Raw genomic sequence first — 19,224 nt, forward strand, 5'->3', positions numbered from 1 at the left:
TAGATACAACCAATAGAATGATGGACTGTATGTTATTTTGTTTATAGTCTGTTGCCAGGGCTCGACTGGATAGAAAGGGAGAACTTCTTGGATGTCCACCTCACTAGGAACAGACCTCCTCCAGCACGCCGGCGACGCTCAGGCCCGAGTCAGAGGACCTCCTTCCGAAGGGCAGGTCAGAGTCACAGCATTGAACCTGAAATAAAATGTGCTGATTAAAGCTGTGTTAGATCATGTGTTGGTTTAACAGCAAACATTGTAAAAAAAAAAAAAAAAAAAAAAAAAAAAAGAAAAAAAAAAAACACAAATGTCTACATGCTGGTTTTAAGCTTCCATTACCCGACTGAAATATTGTGATCAACCTGTGCTGTGACTCATAATAACAAGACAGACTTCCATGAAATCATTTTGTTGCTGATTAAAAACTAAATTCACACATTTACTATACGTCTGCATTTTCATTTGAAGCGAACATCATCTTTTCAGACTTGCCGTCACCCAACCCCCTCCCGCAGCTGTACCAACAACACACATCGGTCAGTGATTGGCCAGAACAGGTGGAGTTTCATCCGTACTCTGTTGAGGAGGAGTCAGAGTTGGGCTACATGGATGACCCATACCATGAAGAAACTTATGAGGACCTGCTCACCCCTTCATTCTTCAGCTTGGAGAGAGATACGCTCCAGATAGTGGAGGTGACACACACACACACACACAGTGTCATCACCAAGGCTGCATGACATGGACAAAACAAAAATACAACTTTAAATATACATGTCATAATTTGAAATACAAAACAACAAAGAGTTCACTGTGTTGCTTGTGGGCCTCAGAATGTCTTTGTTATGTAAGCCTGTTCTCTCTGTTTTCTCATCGTCCTTACTAGAAATATCATGATCCATCTATTTACCCTTATTTTAGGCCGGAGAGGAACACAGTCAGATGGTGAAGTGTGAGCTGTGCAACACCCTTACCCTGCAATTTAACAATCACATAAAGCGGCGTCACCCAGGTTGCGGTCAGAGTGCCGCACGTAAGGGTTACGACAGCACTGGGTCCTACGTGGATGTCTGGTTCAAAGGGGAGTGTGGCTCCAATTTCCCCTTCTACCTCCTCTGCAGCTCCTGCAGGGAAAAGTATCTGGCTGCAAACCTGAGCGATCCGAGTTCTAAATATGAAAGGTATGGTAGATAATACAGGAAGTGATGGATGCATACAACACACTACACATACCAACCAATAATGGTGCCTCTAGACTGTTTCTTGTTCCCATACTTTCATAAAAATGTATACGATATGAATTTTTTTTGTTGGTTATATAGCTTGTTATTTATCATTGCTGTCCTCTGCTTCAGGATTAAAGGTCTGACATCTGATTTGATTGGCCAATTGGATAGCACTTCTGATGGTAGGGAAGGCCACTCTAAAATGGGGTACAGAAGCGTGATTTAATCTTTAAAATGATTTTATAATAAATGTTATAATATGAATGGTGCTTTTGTTTGTTCAGATGATTGGGAAATAAACCACCAAGAAGAGTGTGACACAGACAAGCTGACAGGACTGGAGGACTTTGGGCTTTTGCTGAGACCACTGGGGCTGACTGAAAAGAAGCTGGTGCCAGACCCCATTGCCTTCACTGAGCCAGATCCCCTCGGAGCCCTGGTTTACAGCTCAGCTGACCCTACGAGAACAGTAGCTCCCAATGGTATTATATTTAGTTTTTTTTAATTTATTTTTTTAGCTAGTTTTGGTATAGAAAGACCAAAGTCCTGTCATTTGCTAATGCATTCTAGACACTTTATCTGCACACCTCTAAATATTAAATTGCTGGCCATATACAGATCATTAGGTCAAAATTACTCAGTAGCTTACTGTCCTCTCGTTCATGTTGCAGTGAATGTTTCTGTAACTTTATCTCTGATGAAAGATTTAGCCCACTTGTAACACACACCCACATTCCCTCTGTGCTTGTTGGCTGCAGGAGAATCCATAACAGCCAATTTTACTGCAGCATAGTGACTCATCACTCATTTATCATAGCTGGCATCTGCAGCACACATACAGTACACCCAGTTGTCCCCAGTTGATCCAGTATTTTGACTTTTTTGCATGCTAACACCAGATAGATAAGCATGTCATGGTTTTCATGTACTGTCTCTGGTTTTTGGCATTATCCGGCATTATTTGGCTTTAAAAATGTGAGTTTAACAAGATGTATCAGGGATTTGTCCAATGATTTACCATAATAGAATGCCTTTTGATATGTGTTTTTCCTCACCAGGGAATGCCCTTGTTGAGCAGAAGACCTCTCTGAGCCTTGGACAGCAGGCAGTATCACTGAGGGACTCTCATGATAGACTAAAAGCTTTAAGAAGAGTCACCTCCACAGCCCAGATTCTGCTAGCTTACAGCATGGTGATGAGAGCACTATCTCAGACTGCCTCCAGGTACATTTGTCCACAATAAAGCCTTGTTGATATATTTTTTTCACCAATTCATTGTGCTTTCAAGAGTCATCTTTTGTCTCCTTCTCCAGTGCATCAGTGTGTAGCCAGTCTAACGGACTAGAGTCCTTGGGTCTGGCAGATATTCGTATCCTGGTTCGTTTAATGACTCTAGCAGCAGGGGGCAGGGCTCACACCTGTGTGGACAGACAGCCAGGTGTGAACGGACTGGCGACAGAGCGCAACAACTCCACCTGCCTCAGCTTCCTTTCTTCAGCCATCGGCAGTGTGGTGTCGCACAGCCCTACTGCTTACAGACAGCTAGTGGAGATATGCACTCAGGTCAGTTTTCTTCGGTCAATCCACTAATTATAAATACTGTATATGCTAATTACGAGGGCTGGGCGATGTGATCTGAAATCTACATCACAATAACTATTTCACTATATCATTTCTATATCACAAAGTGTCACATTTGTCTTTGACAACAATAAAGGTAATTTTTAATATATCAGTAAATGACGCTTCCTTTTTTGTACTGGCTTATTTTTACATATTTGTCTGAATTAATAATAGTGTGATCAGTTTAATTGTGGACTTCTGGACTGGACTTTAGGCTAATATTTGGATGAAAATCTGGTCAGTAAAAGATTCACAATCTTAGTAATTAATAAATTTGGTTTATTGTCCAGCCCTACTAATTATAAATAATGATACTTTTAAACATGTTATTATCCTGCCTTTAAAGGATTATTGACGTAACAGCTAGCAAGTGGATGGAATTTCTAAAATTTTAATATTGTTTTAATATTACTGCATGTAGGACCTAATGGCAGCAGCTACAGGGGTGAACATCGGGGCCATCAATGACCCGCAGCAGAGAGGTTGTCTGAATTCCAGTCTAACAGCTGCAGCCCAAGGAGCCCAACAACAGAAGGACTACAATGAGCAGATGCCCCCTACATTCCTGGTCACACAAAGTCTGGTGTCCCTGCTCACTGAAAAGGGTGTTCACTGTTACAGCCCAGATAGAGCTGAACATGAGGCTAATGGTGAGAGAAAGTAGTTTACTTAAATAGTTGTTATGTGTAATTATTTATTATAGCGTTTAAAATCTTGTGATTTTGTTGTTCATGGTAGCGCTGCTCTTCATATGTGTCTGTTTGACCTAGATGCAGGAAACCAAGGGGTCTCTTCGTCCTTGCCTCCTTCCCCTTTACCCCACCCGAGTGTCAGAGTGGATCCCCTGGAACTGGCTAATGCGTTGGCAGCATGTGTCCTGTCTGCCAGGCTGACCAGTAAACACCGCCAGTGGGCAGCACAGCAGCTGGTCCAAGCTTTGGCTGCCACGGGAAGGGATGGTCCTAATCGGCCCCAAACATACAGTGACCTGGCTGGCGATTTGCGCAAATGTCCTCTCAAGAGGCTGGAAGGGCATTACAACAAGGTGAGGGACTCACAATGTTTACCCTTTTTGCTGTAACCTTAACGACCAAACAGTTTTTCCTTTGTTCTCACAACAGGATGAGATGTTTTTTGGTTTGTTTTTCAGAAAGAAATCAGCTTAGAAACTAATAAAGCCAGGTCCATCTATTACTGTATCCACGTAAACAATGTGGATGTTCATTTCTACTCCAAAACAAACGATCCAACAATTGTGGGAATATTCAAGTCTCCTTGGACCTGGGTATAACTTGGCCACTTGCAATTTCATATATTATTTCTGTTCTGTTCAGGTGACCAGCTGTTCCTGGAACAGTGAGCAGAGTTTGCTGGCTACATGCTCTCAGGACAAGGTGGTGCAACTATGGAGCATCAACCAAAGCACTGTGGAGTTACAGACCACCTTCTCCTGCATTGCCAGGTTATGTCTGCTTGTTTCAGTAGTGTTTTGTCCAGTGAGGGTTTTTCTGTGTCTGTGCTGATTTTAAAAGAATATCCATTCATATTTATACCAGTGAATTGAAGGTAACTTTCAAATAACATGGACCAACATTTATGTGTGAAGTGCTTGAACTTGCTGTTGTTGTTGCTGATTGTTTGGCATCATGCCTGCTGTGCTGTAGCTTGTAATAATTGTTTTGAAATGTAAGTTGAAATATTTATAGATGATCTGACCATTGGCTAGTGGGTATGATGCAAGGTTAGTGACTAACTGCTAAAACTTTAATTTTATCCAGATGTAATATCTGCGAATATCCGATTTAGAAAGACTTATATAGCAACATTTCTGAATGCTATGCTATCAAAGAAATGGGGTTACTTATAGTTGTAAACTTTTCCTTCCTCTGACTCTCTCTGCAGTAAGACGGACAGATCAAGCAGTGAGAGGGCCGGTAGATGTCACCACATGTCTCCTGTGTACTGGAGTACAGGGGGAAACTTTTTGGCTGCCCCAGAGAACAAACACATCAACATCATGAACATCAGGGGTAAGTCTGGCTTTTTTTCTCTTTACTAGTCTGGCATATTTTTAATTTCATCACTACTATGGGGGGAAAACAATTGCTCTAGTTTATTCTCTCTTATTCTCAGCAATGTAACAAAACAAAATGTTGTAGGGGGATTGTCCATGCTCGTGTGTATAATGAACAGTTTTTGGTTGCTGTAACTTGAAATGTTGCTGTTTAACCGAGCTTCAGTAACATCACCTTGTCCAAAGTGAGCTTAACTACTTTGGCTTTGTTTGGCCTAGCAGCAGTGGCGACACACTGAAAGCAAAGTTTGGCCTTAAAGACATGTTTTAAGACTGGAGGTTTCACGTTTCCACATCACACTTATGTGATGGGGTGGCTGTGGCTTAGAGGTAGAGCAGGTCGTCCACTAATCGGAAGATTGGCGGTTCCATCCCCAGCTTCCCCCAGCCCGCACGTTGAAGTGTCCTTGGGCAAGATACTGAACCCCAAATTGCTCCCGAAGGCTGTGCCATCGGTATGTGAGTGTGTGTGTGTGAATGAGCATTAGTTTCTTTCTGATGAGAAATTGGCACCTTTCATAGCAGCCTCTGCCATTAGTGTATGAATGTGTGTGTGAATGCTGACATGTAGTGTAAAGCGCTTTGAGTGGTCAGAAGACTAGAAAGGCGCTATATAAATGCAGTGCATTTACTTATATAAGTTTCATATTGGACCATGACTGGCAAAATCCTGCTGGTATGTACATGCATTAAAACTAGATTTAAGATGAGCACAGAGAAACATTCATTCTTCAGCAGATGAACGTTAAAAGTATCCAAACATCCAAGTGAAGTAACAATAAGCAAAACACATTTTTTTTAGTGGAGGGTGCCTTTTAAAGAGTTGTAAGATTCCTAATAATTAGAACAGTAGTTTCTACAATATGAATTTTTCTGTTCCTTTACAGGTTCTCACTGTCATGTGGAGGCTCAGGTGTCTCGGGTCACAGCCCTCTGCTGGGCTCAGGCCTTCAGCTTGTGGGTTCTTGACCAGCCAGCGGCCTGTAAGAACAGACCTGCTGAGAGCCTGTTGGTGGGACGGCTGGATGGCTCCCTCTGCTGGCTGCAGGTCGCAATGCAAGAGATAGACTTGCATGTAAAGAGCACCGAACTCACCCATTGCCACAGGAAAGAGGGTGAGGAGACTGCTACACACACTGTTACTGTTTAAAACCACCTAACAGAATTGAATATTTCTCATGACACATACTACCAGATATTATTATGGGCTTTTATTGTAATCGCAGAGGGAGGCATTACATTAAGACAGTGACACACAAAGAAGATTTCAAATTGAATAGAACCGTATTCTTAATTATTTACCTTATTATATTTAATGTTTTCACTGTGAATGGTCGATGTTTTAGTCGATTACAGACTAAAAAAGATGGACATTGGGAATGGACATTTCTGGGATCATATAATTTTTGAGGTTTAGTACACTTCTTGAGGAATTGACATTTTGGGAAATATGCTTATTCGCTTTTTTGCAGAGATTTAGATGAGAAGATCGATACCACTCTGTTGTCTGTGCAGTAAATATAAAGCTACAGCCAGCAGGTGATTAGCTTAGCTTAGTATACAGTCTGGAAGCCGGAGGAAACAGCTAGCCTGACTCTGTCAAATTCACCTACCAGCACATCTAAAACTCCCTAAATAACACGTTATATCTTGTTTGTTTAATCCGTACACAAACAGAAATGTTAAAACATCAAGTTGCAGTTTTACAGGAAGTTACATGCTGGAACTATTTCTTGGCCAGAATCAATGACTACCTGGAGTTTTTTTTAGGTTTGGACAGAGCCAGGCTAGCTGTTTCCCTCTGCTTTCAGTCTGTCTCTTTTCAGTACGCTACTGTAAACTGCCTGCTTGCTGTAGCTTCATATTTAGTGTACAGACATCAGAGTGGTATCGCTCTTCTCATCTAACTTTCAGCAAGAAAGCGAACAATTGTATTTTTCAAAATGTCGAACTATTCGTTTACAAGATCTTCTCCTCTGATCTCTCCTAGCTCCCCAGTGTGTTGCCTGGCACACTGAAGACAAGCCTTTTGCAGTGGGATATCCCAATGGAAAGATCCTTTTGGCCACAACTGAGACCTATGAGAATGAGCAGTCAGTAGTGCTGTCTGTCTTCCAGGTTTGTTTACAAAATGCACTCCACACTCATTGTATGCTTATGAGCACAACAAAAAAGATAAACAACTGTATGTACTTCACACCCAAGTCAGTCTACATATGTGACTTTGTTGTCTTCATGTTGTGACATAGAATTTACATAAAATAATTTTCCACTATTTTCTTTTATTGACCACGCCACTCTCCCTCCCTTCACTCTCCAGGATAGTGTGAGTTCTCTAAAATGGGACCCCACAGGACACTTGCTGCTCTGTTTGGGGAGATCGGAGGTAGTGAAGATCCTGGGGCGCTCTGGGTGCACCTGGGTGACCCTCCACTCCCTCATTCACACCAGCACCGTTAACATCGCCGAATGGTGCCCACTCGCTGGCAGAGCACCGGATCCCAGGCTCATGATGGCTGTGTGAGTTTACATAACTAATTATTTTTTCTTTCTCGGTTAAATAATTTCTGCCTCTTTCTTAACATTACCCTTAACCTAACAACAAAAACCTTAACAATGCTACTATACAAAGAAAGAGAAGGATTATTGCTGTAATCTGATATACCAACTTTAATTTCAAGTTCCTTTGTTCATATGTTTGTCATAGATTCTCATTTAATACTCTCCATTTTTCTATAGAGGTTGTCAGAATGGCTCTGTGCATGTCTGGACACTGCCACAGGGGGGTACCGTTGTATCTTTGCCAAACTTATTGAACAGCCCCCCAAGCCAGGATAAAAGCACTGATGTCAAGGTCAGTTTGGGTTTGCTATTGGAGCTTATTTTTACAGCCCTGGTTCTACTATCTTGACATTTTGGTATAATTAAATCTTATCAGGATTTTATATGTCAGTTATTCATTTAGTTTGATCTTGACTAGCGGTGTTTGCGATAGTCACCTTTTGATTTTAGCTCATGTAATAATCCAGTTCTGTTTCTTTTTACAGCAGGAGAGTGCAAAGTGTGTGTTTGTACTTCATGGCCACATTACGGCAGTCAAGTCCCTTTCATTTTGCTCCAGTGGACTGGCTCTGGTCTCTGGCGGGATAGGGGGACTGCTCAACATCTGGTCCTTACAGGTCAGAAAGCAACATTCACTGTTGCTGCCACTTCTTGACCTGAAGTCAGTACAAGGATCACTTACTTAACAAGCAACATTACCAGACAATTAAACTATTATTGTATATTGTACTAATATAAATCTGTCAGAAGTCTCATTTCAGAGTTTTAATCCTCTTGCTTCTCTGTGCATCTTACAGGATGGTTCAGTCTCACAGACCGTTACAGGTCTGGGTTCAGTCGTCAGTACTGCCTGGATACCAAACTTGGGTGTAGCTGCCTGCTTTGGGAGGTCGAAGGTAATTTGGATTGCTCATAACTTCAATTTCTATCAAACATTAAAGGAATAGTTTGACATTTTGGGAAATACATTTGTGTGTTTACTTGCTGAGGGTGAGCGGAGAAGATTTATACAGCTGTCATATCTGTACGTTCAATATGAACCTACAGCCATGAGACCGCCATCTTAGCTTAGCACAAATACTTGAAGCAGGGGGAAACAGTTAGCCACAACTTAGCATTTTTACACATCAGGGTTTGTACATACTAAACAAACTAGATATAATGTGCTAATATGTGAGCTTTAGAGGTTTTTTTTTTACCTTTGGAGAGAGCCAGGCTAGCTGTTTTTCCCCAGTTTCCAGTTTTTATGCTAAGCTAAGCTAGCTGTCTCCTGGTTTTAACTTAATATTTGGCATACAGACATGAGTGGTATCGATCCTCAATTTAACTTTTGACAAGAAAGCAAATAAGCGTATTTTCCAAAATGTTGAACTACTTCTTTAGGCCAGAATATCACAGTGCTTTTCTTCATATTATTCTATACTAATGTTTATTTATATATTACTTATCAGTTTATTATCTTGCTTTTGTTACTTTACAGTTCTGTTCTGTCATTGTTTCTTTCCCAGGACGTTTTGTTGATTTACTGCACCCCTGACTGGATCAGTCAAAATCACGTGCTAGCTTCCTGTCGTATGGTCCTCAGAAGCCAGAACATCCTGGGTCTAAATCGGGCGCCTTGTTTGGCTGTCTTCCTGGAGAGGCTGCCTTTGCTGTTGCAGGAGCAGTACAGCTATGAGCGGGTCATTACTGAAACTTTTCAGTAAAAGTTTTTGTGTTGTTTTGTGAGCCTCAGCTAAGACCTGATTTTGAATTTCTTCTTTTAATGCAGAGCCATGTGGCAGCCGGTGACCAGCTAGTCCACAGTGCCTTCCTGCAGAGCCTGGCCTCCTTGACTGTTGGTTTGTCCTTAGAGAAACACCTGTGCCGTTACCCACACCCCCTACACCACACCAGTCCTGATGCCCACTCCTGCCCATCAGAGTGGAGCTGGCTCGCCACTTTCGCCACTACTGTCCGCAGTGCTGAGGCCATTGCCAGCGGTACTGCTTTCCCAGAATCCTTCATTGTTTCAGAGTTTCAGGAGGTGGATGACACTGAAATCACCAAGGCACTGGTGAGTGGTGAAAATCCTCTTTGTGCTATTGTTTGTGTAGGAAATGGTTGGATATATTTCAGGAATCTGAATTTCCTTAATGTAAGTATCTATTGAGACATTTCTATGTCTTCTAGGACAATAGTAAGTGGAGCTTCAGGATGGATGAACAGCTGATGTCATGGGCTACCACCAGACCAGAGGTAACGGCTTAGCCACCTTGAAACAGTACACAGTACACCCTTTAGAAACAATTTGTAAGCTACATAAAGATTAGTTCCCTTTAATTTACCTTATGTATGCACAGTTGGATAGTATTTTCTTTTAGTTGAAGTGTTATAATAAATTGTAATTTCTTTTTCACCTACTGTGTTTCTTAGGACTGGCAACAAGGGGGGAAGAGTGAGGTTTACTTGTGGGGGAACGGACGTTACGGACAGTTGGCAGGAATGGGAACCAACCTCATGATGCCTACTCTTGCACCCTCTCTGTTACAGACACAACAGGTATCAATGTTTTCACTCAGGACACAGACTGTCCTTGACGGCTACTGTTTTTTCATGTTCCTTTGTGGGTGTTTTCATTGTTATTCAGGTTGTGTGTGGACAGAACTGTACCTTCCTGGTCCAGTCCAATGGGACAGTACTGGCTGTAGGAGAAGGACAATATGGCAGACTGGGCCAGGGGAATTCTGATGATCTCTATGTCCCCACTATTATCTCTGCTTTTCAAGGTACAGTATTCATCCAAGCCAAGGCCTAAGAACCCAAGTCTGAGCTGTTCTGCTTTTGGATGTTGTGACAAATTTTCACTGTTGTCTCAAACAATGTTTTTATCCACAACAGAAAGGAACAAAAATAACTATTTTTGTTGCAGTATTACATTTTAATGTGGTAGCTACTGGGCTTAATTTGTCATTATTTTCTCCTCACTTATTTTTATAAGTTGAGCTTCACTGACTCTTTGATCTGTGTGCAGGGTATGTGGTGACTCAACTGGTGACATCCTGTGGATCTGATGGACACTCCATGGCCCTGACTGAGACTGGGGAGGTGTTCAGTTGGGGAGATGGAGATTTCGGAAAACTTGGCCATGGCAACAGTGAAAGGCAGAGGAGACCCAAACAGATAGAGGCCTTACAAGGAGAAGATGTCATTCAGGTAGAGATAAATCTGCCCTGAACTCCTGTGGGACAGCTTTGTGCTTTTATGCTGTATTGCTGGAAGTGTTAAGAAAGTTAGTAATAATATAGTTAACTGGCATTGGACAGGCAATAGTACTGCTTCACACATGAACCTTCATTCCTTTGACATATTTCTATAGGAAGGCTGCTTGATTACAGTGGCAACTCGCTTTTGCTTTTGCTTTTCTTGATTTAGCTTGGAAAATACAGTGCATCAATATGTTCAATATTCAGTGATGGAGCAAATGTATTTTAGTCTAACTTTTTTGTTGTTTGTATGGTTAGTTCAGAAAAGTTTAGCTTCTTCCAGGTTATCAGGTAACAGGTAACCGTGTGTCCTTAAACAATTGGCTTCTATATTGGTCAGAATGAAGAGAAGTCTTGCATTTGTTATTGAATTGAAGTTATAGACATAGATAAAACAAATTTAACTCTATATTTTTTTAAACTTTTATATGGCTTTTCTTTCTCTTCCCAGCTTGCCTGTGGTTTCCGGCACTCAGCTGTGGTAACAGCAGATGGGAAACTGTTCACCTTCGGCAGTGGTGAATCTGGTCGTCTGGGTCAAAGGTCAACATCCAACAAAATGCTGCCTGAGAGGGTGGCTGCCCTAGAGGGATATCATGTGGGACAGGTAAAAAATGGACTGTGTTTGTTTTAATTATTAAACTCAGATTATGATTATGAAAAATGATTAAAATATAACTAAACAAAGCTAACTTGGTTATCTTTCTCAGGTGTCATGTGGTCTCAACCACACACTAGTGCTATCCCTTGATGGCATGGTTGTGTGGGCATTTGGAGAGGGGGATTATGGCAAATTGGGAACAGGTTCCTCTACAGCGAAATACTACCCTCAGGTAAGTTAACAGTGCTTATTGTGCTTATCTAGTGATTTATAAATAATCAAAAGACAGACACATTTATGTCACATTTAGGTCATTTGTTATGTACGTGGTTGCTTCCCTTTTTTTATTAAAAAAAATTATTTTAATTGAGGGCTTTTATATAGTATAGATGAAATAATATTGTTGGCTGTTCATATTTTCAGAAAGTGGATCAGCTTTGCAACAAGGGAATTAAGAAGATCAGTTGTGGAACTCAGTTCTCTGTGGCGTTGGCCTGTGATGGACATGTTTACACATTTGGACAAGGTACATTTTATTGTGAAAAAGGCTGCATTATTAGTTAAAATACTGTTGCTACATTGTGTCTCCATTTACTTTTTTAAACACCTACAGTGTCTCTTATTTATGTCATAACTATGCTGCAAAAACCTAACTTTTAAGTGTAAATGATTTGATTGAAAATTCTTAAATTGACCCTTCAACATAAACACAAACACATGAAGAATGAATCTAATTTGTACATATATCTAAAAAGTGTAAAATAGTTTGTATTAATTGTATTGGCGTCCATTGCTGTCTGCCACGGTGTCTTTTTATGAAGCTACCACTTAGTCACCTATTTGTTTACTGGGTCTTTTAGACGATGCCATTTATGGGTCATGAGATTAAAAATTTCTGAACTGTATGTTTATGCTAGTTACCTAGGATGTTGTTTTTGACAAAAAAGTGTTAATGCTTAACACAGTGGGAAAGTTCTCTTTAGAATGTTTTTAAATCAATTCACCAACTTACTTGGCACAATTTTGTTGGTTTATTTTTTGAGCAGACTTGTATATGCCAATTTGTTACTTGGCTTCCTTCTGATCATCCTTCAGAGCGCCTGATCGGCCTGCCGGACTCCATGTTGAAGAATAAATCCTGCCCCCAGGTGGTGCCGTCTCTGGAGGGGCTGTTCATAGAAGACATTGCTGTGGGCTGTGAACATGTGCTCGCCCTGTCCTCCACTGGAGACGTCTATGCCTGGGGCTGCAACAGCGAGGGACAGGTAACCAACATCATATTATAAATCATATCTTTTATAAAATGATACACTTTGACAATATGAAGTTTGCTTTCATTGCACATCAGAAGCACTCTAAAGACTGTATTGTTGTCATTTATATGTGTGTTCCAGCTTGGCCTTGGACACTCCAACCCAGTGAAGGAGCCCACCCTCATAACAGCCCTCCAGGGGAAGAATATCAGACAGATCTCCGCTGGCCGCTGCCACAGTTCAGCATGGACCACCCCCTCTACCTCGACAAAAAACTCAGGTACACACACAGTACAGTACATGTACACATGCAAACACTCTTTGCAGCTGTGATCCATGAAAGAGAATACACTTGGGACTCCCATTTGTTGTCTTCATCTCCAGGTAGCCCTGGAAATTTCCAGCTAGGCCTTCCCCAGTCAGTCCCTCCCCAGTACAACACTCTGAAAGACTGCAGCCCTGATGTCCTCAGCATGCGCCTCAGAGTACTCTACAACTTTTCTGATCTCATGTACAAGTCCTGGAAGCTGCTCAACCTGGATGCCAAGAATCCAGTAATCTTTGATCCCCATTTTCTGCCCTTTTTAATATGTTAAATGTTGGGGGAAAATAATTGAACTGCCAATAATCATGCACCTGCTGCTTGTTAGTCTTCTCTCAGCATCACTATCATTTGTACATTTTAATGCCTCATTCACTTCCTCCTATTTTATTCCCTGTCCTTCCCTCAATCCAGGTTTCCACTTCACGCTACAGTTCAGGGACGACTGCCATCATCCGGGGTGAGCTCAGAGGCCTTCTGTCACCCAAGGTCAACACTCTGCCTCTAGTGCGCTCCATTGGTAGAACAATGACCCAGGGCAAAACATATGGGCCACAGATCACAGTGAAACGGATTTCCACGAGGTAAGGATGGCCATGATATTTAGTCCATTGGCAGAATCCGTATGTCTTCAGGGGTCAGCTGGTGAAAAAATAGGCGGTGACTAAAATAACTATTTCAGGACTTGTGTCTGGCACCTTGGTTGTTTTAGTTGCATGTTTTTTTACATTGTCTTTTGAATGCAATTTTCTGTCTGTTTTATGTGTTAGTATGTCATCAAAACACTGATTGATGTCCACTCTCTTACACTCCCACAGAGGGCGTTCGAGCAAGCCCATCTTTGTGCAGATTGCGAAGCAAGTGGTGAGCCTGAATCCTCTGGAGCTGCGGCTTCCATCACGAGCCTGGAAGGTCAAGCTTGTCGGAGAGGGAGCCGACGATGCCGGAGGAGTGTTTGATGACACCATCACAGAGATGTGCCAGGTAGGATGGAAACCACACCGAGAAGGTCTAAGAGCAACGGAGATAGCTAATAATGCAGCCTGGAATAGTCTCTGCTTTTTGTAAATTGACAAATTACAATGTGTTTTCACCAGGAGTTGCAGTCTGGTGTGGTGGATCTTCTGATTCATACCCCCAACAGCTTTGCAGATGTGGGCAGCAACACTGACAGGTGCACATTTTGTAGTCATCTTTTGATTGTCACCAACCGAAACAATACCCTAGTATAGCAGAACATCAAATTTTGAAGAATGATCTTGACCTCTGGCATTGGCTGTGTACCCTCACAGGTTCCTGTTGAACCCAGCGGCACTCTCAGAGGATCACATGGTCCAGTTTCGCTTCCTGGGAATCCTCATGGCTGTGGCTATCCGTACCAAGAAACCTCTGGACTTGCATCTGGCTCCTTGGGTGTGGAAACAGCTCTGCTCGATGCCATTGGGAGGGCCTGACCTGGAGGAGGTAGACCTGCTCACCTACCGCACCCTCCAAGGCATCCTTCACCTGGAAAACAGTGGAATCACAGAGGATAATTTTCATGTGGTGAGATACAATGCAAATTGTCTTATTGCAGAGTTCATTAATGACAGTAGATCTTCAACTTTCTAAGCTGAAAGATGTTTTCTATACTAACTCTTTTTCACTCCTGCCATATCTCCCTCTGAAGATGATCCCACTGGATTCGTTTATGGCCCACAGTGCAGATGGAAGGCTGGTACCTGTTGTTCCTGGAGGTCAAAACATCTCCCTGACCTTTGCCAACCGGACTGAATATGTGGAGAGAGCTCTGGACTACAGGCTGCATGAAATGGATTCACAGGTTTAACTGTTGGAGAATGATTTGGGTGTATTTAGCAGACCTGTTAAGCTGTAACCATGCAAACTGATACATATTTGGATATCAGGGAATACTGATACACCAAAGTAATAAGTCTATTTCATGTGTCACTTTGACCCCCATTGTGCAGTCTTCAGTAGCTCATATTGTCTATCATTACACAAGCTATGACAGAGTCTGGAGGAGGGAACATCATACTCCCTATCAGCAAACTGAACACAGTCAAAAAGTCATTCCCAAACCAATGGGATGAAGCTACATTATGCTAAATGTTGTTTCTGCGCTCAAGGTCAACAACAGCAGTCATAAAAACTGACTGGCAACAAACCTATTGATGCATGCTCCCTTGCATAGGCATCTACAGTTTGTTTACCTATAAAATGCTGTGATACTGATTTTATCAGAAAAAACTAAATTAATCAAATGATTGATTGAAATGATTACTAAAAGAGACTCAAAGTAGCAGTAAAAGGGAATAGTGTTTGACAAATAACTGTTGTGGGCAGCTTTCACTGTTATTTCACTGTTTATCCTTTGAAAACCGTTCCTAATGAAAGATGTTGACAATGAGGCCTGTGTATCCAGAGTAACTGGGACATTTTCTCATTTACTTTGAGCTCCACAAATAAAGTTCTAGTCACCGCCTTTATATTGGTATGGATGTAGAAACTAGAGCTGAAACAATTAGTCATTGAATCCATTAGTCAATCTAAAGAAAATCAATCAGCAATAATTTTGATAATCAATTAACTGTTAAAGTCATTTTTAAAGCAAAAATTCACTGGTTCCAGCCTGTCAAACATGAATAGGCTAAGAATAATAAATTGGACTCTGGGAAAATATAATGGGCATGTTTTACTGTTTTCTGACATTATAACAATTCATTGAGAAATCAACAGAAATAGTCGTTAGTTGCTGCCCTAGTAGAAACCTTAACAAGCATTTTAAACCCTCTGCAAGTAAACACGCCCTTTTAAGGCATTAAGATGAGACTTTAAAGTGGCTGGTTTAAAAAAATAAATAAAAAATTAAAGTAATTTCTTCTAACTAAATTCACCAAACAGACAATTTTATTGTACAATAAAAACTTTGGTGTGGATTTCTCTCTACTGAAACTGTGCATCCATTTTAAACACCCAGTCTGCCCACCAGTTTCCATTAGTGCTCACTAGACAGCCTGTTTGTTGTACTGTTGTTGTTCCCTTTATCTCATCCTCAGAAGTATCAAAGCTGACATTGTTCTGTTGTGTCCAGGTGGCATCAGTCAGAGAGGGCATGTCCGCCATCATCCCTGTGCCCCTCCTCTCCCTGCTGACAGCACAGCAGCTGGAGCAGCTGGTCTGTGGCCTGCCAGAGGTCTCTGTTGAGATGCTGAAGAAGCTGGTGCGTTACCGTGACATCACCGAGAGCCACCAGCTCATTGGCTGGTTTTGGCAGAGCTTGGAGGAGTTCACCAATGAGGAGCGAGTGCTTTTCCTACGTTTCGTCTCTGGCCGATCCAGGTTGCCTTCCAACCCAGCTGATATCACACAGAAGTTCCAAATCATCAAGGTTGATAGGGTGAGGTCATCGCTAACAAAGTAACAAGCCTGTTCACAAGAACAAACGCATATTAACAGTACAAACAAACTTTTTTTCCCTTATCATTTCCTTCAGCCCGTCAACGGCCTCCCTACTGCTCAGACCTGCTTCTTTCTGTTTCGCCTGCCCCCGTACACAAGCCAGGCCATCCTCGCTGAGCGTCTGCGTTACTCCATCCACAACTGCCCCTCCATCGACATGGACAACTACATGCTGACCCACAACACCGAGCCAGCAGACAGCTCCGACGCAGAGGACTGAAGCAGCTACCTGTGGTCAACAGTGTGATGAATGTATCTTCTCCCATGCCATGCACATTATGCACTGAACACACATTTTTATTCGCCAAACCTGTATGGTAGTGTACTGTTTATATGTTGGTTGATTTAAAGATATGTGTAGCTTTGGTTTTACAACTGTGCAAGGTGTTGTAATTATTGCAGTGCTTACTCTGAATCAAAACTACAGGGATACAGAATAAGATTTTTAAAAATATAGGTGAATAAGCCACAATAAAAGAGTTAATGTGCCTGTTTGTTTGAAAATATGTAATAATTTAATGACCTGTCCTACAAAGGCAGTATTATTGTAAAATAAAGTGTTTAAATAAGGACTTTTAGTGAATTGTATTTGAAATCTCTGCATCCAAAAGTGAAAAAGATCAGGGTGTACATCACAAGAAGTACATACATTCAGATTATGAATTAAGTGAATATTCTGTCGAGAAAGTGAATGTAAAAGCTTGCTTGTATTAGCAGTGGATGGGATATTGCATACATGGGCAACTGCATATTGTGCATAGACCAACTGAAAACAGGAAGTGTAAATAGAGTATAAATATGCAGAGGCTAAAGAGTGGATTGTTTGAGGCTATCAGAATAAAATTTGTTGGATGATAGTAAGAAATGATGATAGTAAGTCTGACCTTTATTCTCATATTTCCAACCAGAATAAGTGATCATCTGTAATACTGTATGTTGTGGGTTAGTTTCTCATACTGTATGCGCCTACAGTAGTTCATTTAGTAGGTCAAATATACTGTAGCTCATTCATTTCAGATTGAGATAAATACAATTGTGTATGATGTAAACAAAATGAGTACATATAGTAGATCCTGATGTATGGCCTGAGATAAATTCCATTAGGACCAGTGTGTTTTATCAATTATCAGTTAGGATGCTCTGATCAACACTGACAAAGACTTAAGGACAGTCAAACAGAATTGGAGCACAACATTGTCCACCACCTCATACTACAGATAGATCTTTTTAAACTCTGAAGAAGTGTTGTCTATGTTTGGAACAGAAATCTAATTGGAAAACATAATTTATGATGTTGTAGTCAGTCAACCTTCTCTAAATCTTGTGCCCAAAATTAGGGTACTTCAGAATTATCGGGAATGAAAGGGTCCATTACGTGAATTTTTGAAGATGATGCAGTCACTAACTTATGAGAGAACAAAGGGCAAACGTATTGCTATGTGGGCTGAAAATTAATCAGAAGTACCTAAAGAAACATTCAGGTGGCTGATCTTATTGAAATAAGAATAATATATGTATATATGCTCTTTTGTTCAGGACATGCTAGAGAATATTGCATGTTGCAGTAATCATTGCATTATTATAATTATGTGTAGTGAAACATACTGGATATTTCCTGGGGTTATATATAGTCCAGATATCAATGACACATCAAACTGTTTTGCTGTCTTTGCCTGATTATCTATGTATCTATCTATGTAACAGTCTTTACAACAAGACGGAGAGTCCATAGCCATGCTAGCAGCTTAAACACAGCGGTGCTTTGAGCTAAATGCTAATGTCAGCATGCTCACAATGATAATGCTAGCATGTTGATGTTTAGCAGATATTTTTAACATCACCAAAGTCAGTAGACTACATCGCCTGGGACCCATGAATGTCTGTTCATAATTTGGTGCCAATCCATTGAGTAGATGTTGAGATATTTCACTGAATAAATGAAAACTTTGACCTGCAGGTGGCACTAGAGGAAAAATCAGGGGATCACCAGTTCACCAAGTTAGTTGGATTTATCCTCTGGGGGACCATGAATGTCTGTACACAATGTCTGGACCAAAGTGGTGGGCCGACCAACAGACTGACATTGCCATCTTTAAAGCTCAGATTCGATTGACAGAGGCCTGGCAACATACAGTAAGCAAACAACCACACAACTCATCACGTTTGGATTTAAATATTGCTAAATCCTGATTGGTGCATGGAGGTAGCCTACATGACATTAAGTTTTTCCAGATGAGCCCCATCGACTTCAAACCAGTGAGAAGAGCACAGAGAAAAACACAAATACATAGATCTCTCTCTAAACTGCTAAGAAAACCAGCATTCATATTAAAAAAGCTGACAGAGAAAATAGCTTTTTGGAGCTTTTAAGCCTTGTTATTTCATTTACATTTACCAATAGCGTCCACATGAAAGGCAAATAACACACAAAGCAACAACTTCAACTATTACAAAAAGAGATCTTAATTCAATTCCCCTGAGTCTAATGTTGTCCTGAGTCAGCACAGCTGGCGAGTCTGCAATTTGTCTGTGTTAGTGAGAGGTACGTCTGCTGTGACCTTATTACCCATCTGTTTCCCTGTGTGCGGTGTGGCCAGTAAGGCAGAATTCGACCTGCAGTCAGCAGCCCTGCAGCTGAGAGAGGGAGAATTTTTCATGAGAGCCCTCGCTAGGTATAAATATAACATCCATCTATCAACTTAACAAGTACACACATTCGGAAAGGCCAAGGCGGAAAAAAAAATGATGTCAAAAAATATTTGGTACAGCTGAATTCTACTGCCTGGAGCCAACCGGTTCCTACTACTGTGATGCAGTTGTGAATTCAGGTATATTATATTAAGTCCTACTGCAAAT

General features: G+C 41.2%; 1 protein-coding gene across 12 annotated transcripts in view; it reads left to right on the forward strand.

The window, feature by feature from the left end:
* LOC122865140 (probable E3 ubiquitin-protein ligase HERC1) overlaps positions 1–17,233 on the forward strand; it is a 44,396-nt gene extending 27,163 nt beyond the window's left edge. For 7 of the 12 annotated variants that reach the window (XM_044173143.1, XM_044173144.1, XM_044173145.1 and 4 more), the window contains 36 exons: positions 48–175; positions 469–695; positions 922–1,181; positions 1,356–1,408; positions 1,511–1,708; positions 2,285–2,450; positions 2,540–2,789; positions 3,271–3,499; positions 3,620–3,894; positions 4,184–4,311; positions 4,752–4,879; positions 5,811–6,038; positions 6,914–7,041; positions 7,244–7,443; positions 7,663–7,777; positions 7,971–8,102; positions 8,283–8,381; positions 8,994–9,167; positions 9,257–9,541; positions 9,658–9,723; positions 9,901–10,026; positions 10,115–10,253; positions 10,499–10,680; positions 11,182–11,337; positions 11,441–11,563; positions 11,755–11,857; positions 12,427–12,596; positions 12,726–12,864; positions 12,969–13,138; positions 13,321–13,490; positions 13,725–13,890; positions 14,004–14,080; positions 14,199–14,451; positions 14,576–14,728; positions 16,001–16,306; positions 16,403–17,233. In XM_044173143.1, coding sequence (XP_044029078.1) covers positions 48–175; positions 469–695; positions 922–1,181; positions 1,356–1,408; positions 1,511–1,708; positions 2,285–2,450; positions 2,540–2,789; positions 3,271–3,499; positions 3,620–3,894; positions 4,184–4,311; positions 4,752–4,879; positions 5,811–6,038; positions 6,914–7,041; positions 7,244–7,443; positions 7,663–7,777; positions 7,971–8,102; positions 8,283–8,381; positions 8,994–9,167; positions 9,257–9,541; positions 9,658–9,723; positions 9,901–10,026; positions 10,115–10,253; positions 10,499–10,680; positions 11,182–11,337; positions 11,441–11,563; positions 11,755–11,857; positions 12,427–12,596; positions 12,726–12,864; positions 12,969–13,138; positions 13,321–13,490; positions 13,725–13,890; positions 14,004–14,080; positions 14,199–14,451; positions 14,576–14,728; positions 16,001–16,306; positions 16,403–16,588 — 6,088 coding nt within the window. In that variant the 3' untranslated portion in view covers positions 16,589–17,233. Of the gene's footprint in view, positions 1–47; positions 176–468; positions 696–921; positions 1,182–1,355; positions 1,409–1,510; positions 1,709–2,284; positions 2,451–2,539; positions 2,790–3,270; positions 3,500–3,619; positions 3,895–4,183; positions 4,312–4,751; positions 4,880–5,810; positions 6,039–6,913; positions 7,042–7,243; positions 7,444–7,662; positions 7,778–7,970; positions 8,103–8,282; positions 8,382–8,993; positions 9,168–9,256; positions 9,542–9,657; positions 9,724–9,900; positions 10,027–10,114; positions 10,254–10,498; positions 10,681–11,181; positions 11,338–11,440; positions 11,564–11,754; positions 11,858–12,377; positions 12,597–12,725; positions 12,865–12,968; positions 13,139–13,320; positions 13,491–13,724; positions 13,891–14,003; positions 14,081–14,198; positions 14,452–14,575; positions 14,729–16,000; positions 16,307–16,402 lie in introns of those variants that run through there. The other 5 variants (XM_044173137.1, XM_044173138.1, XM_044173139.1 and 2 more) reach the window with 5 other exon arrangements.
* The last annotated feature ends 1,991 nt before the right edge of the window (positions 17,234–19,224 follow it).

This window comes from Siniperca chuatsi, linkage group LG18, assembly GCF_020085105.1.
Source record: "Siniperca chuatsi isolate FFG_IHB_CAS linkage group LG18, ASM2008510v1, whole genome shotgun sequence".
Taxonomy (NCBI): Eukaryota; Metazoa; Chordata; class Actinopteri; order Centrarchiformes; family Sinipercidae; genus Siniperca; species Siniperca chuatsi.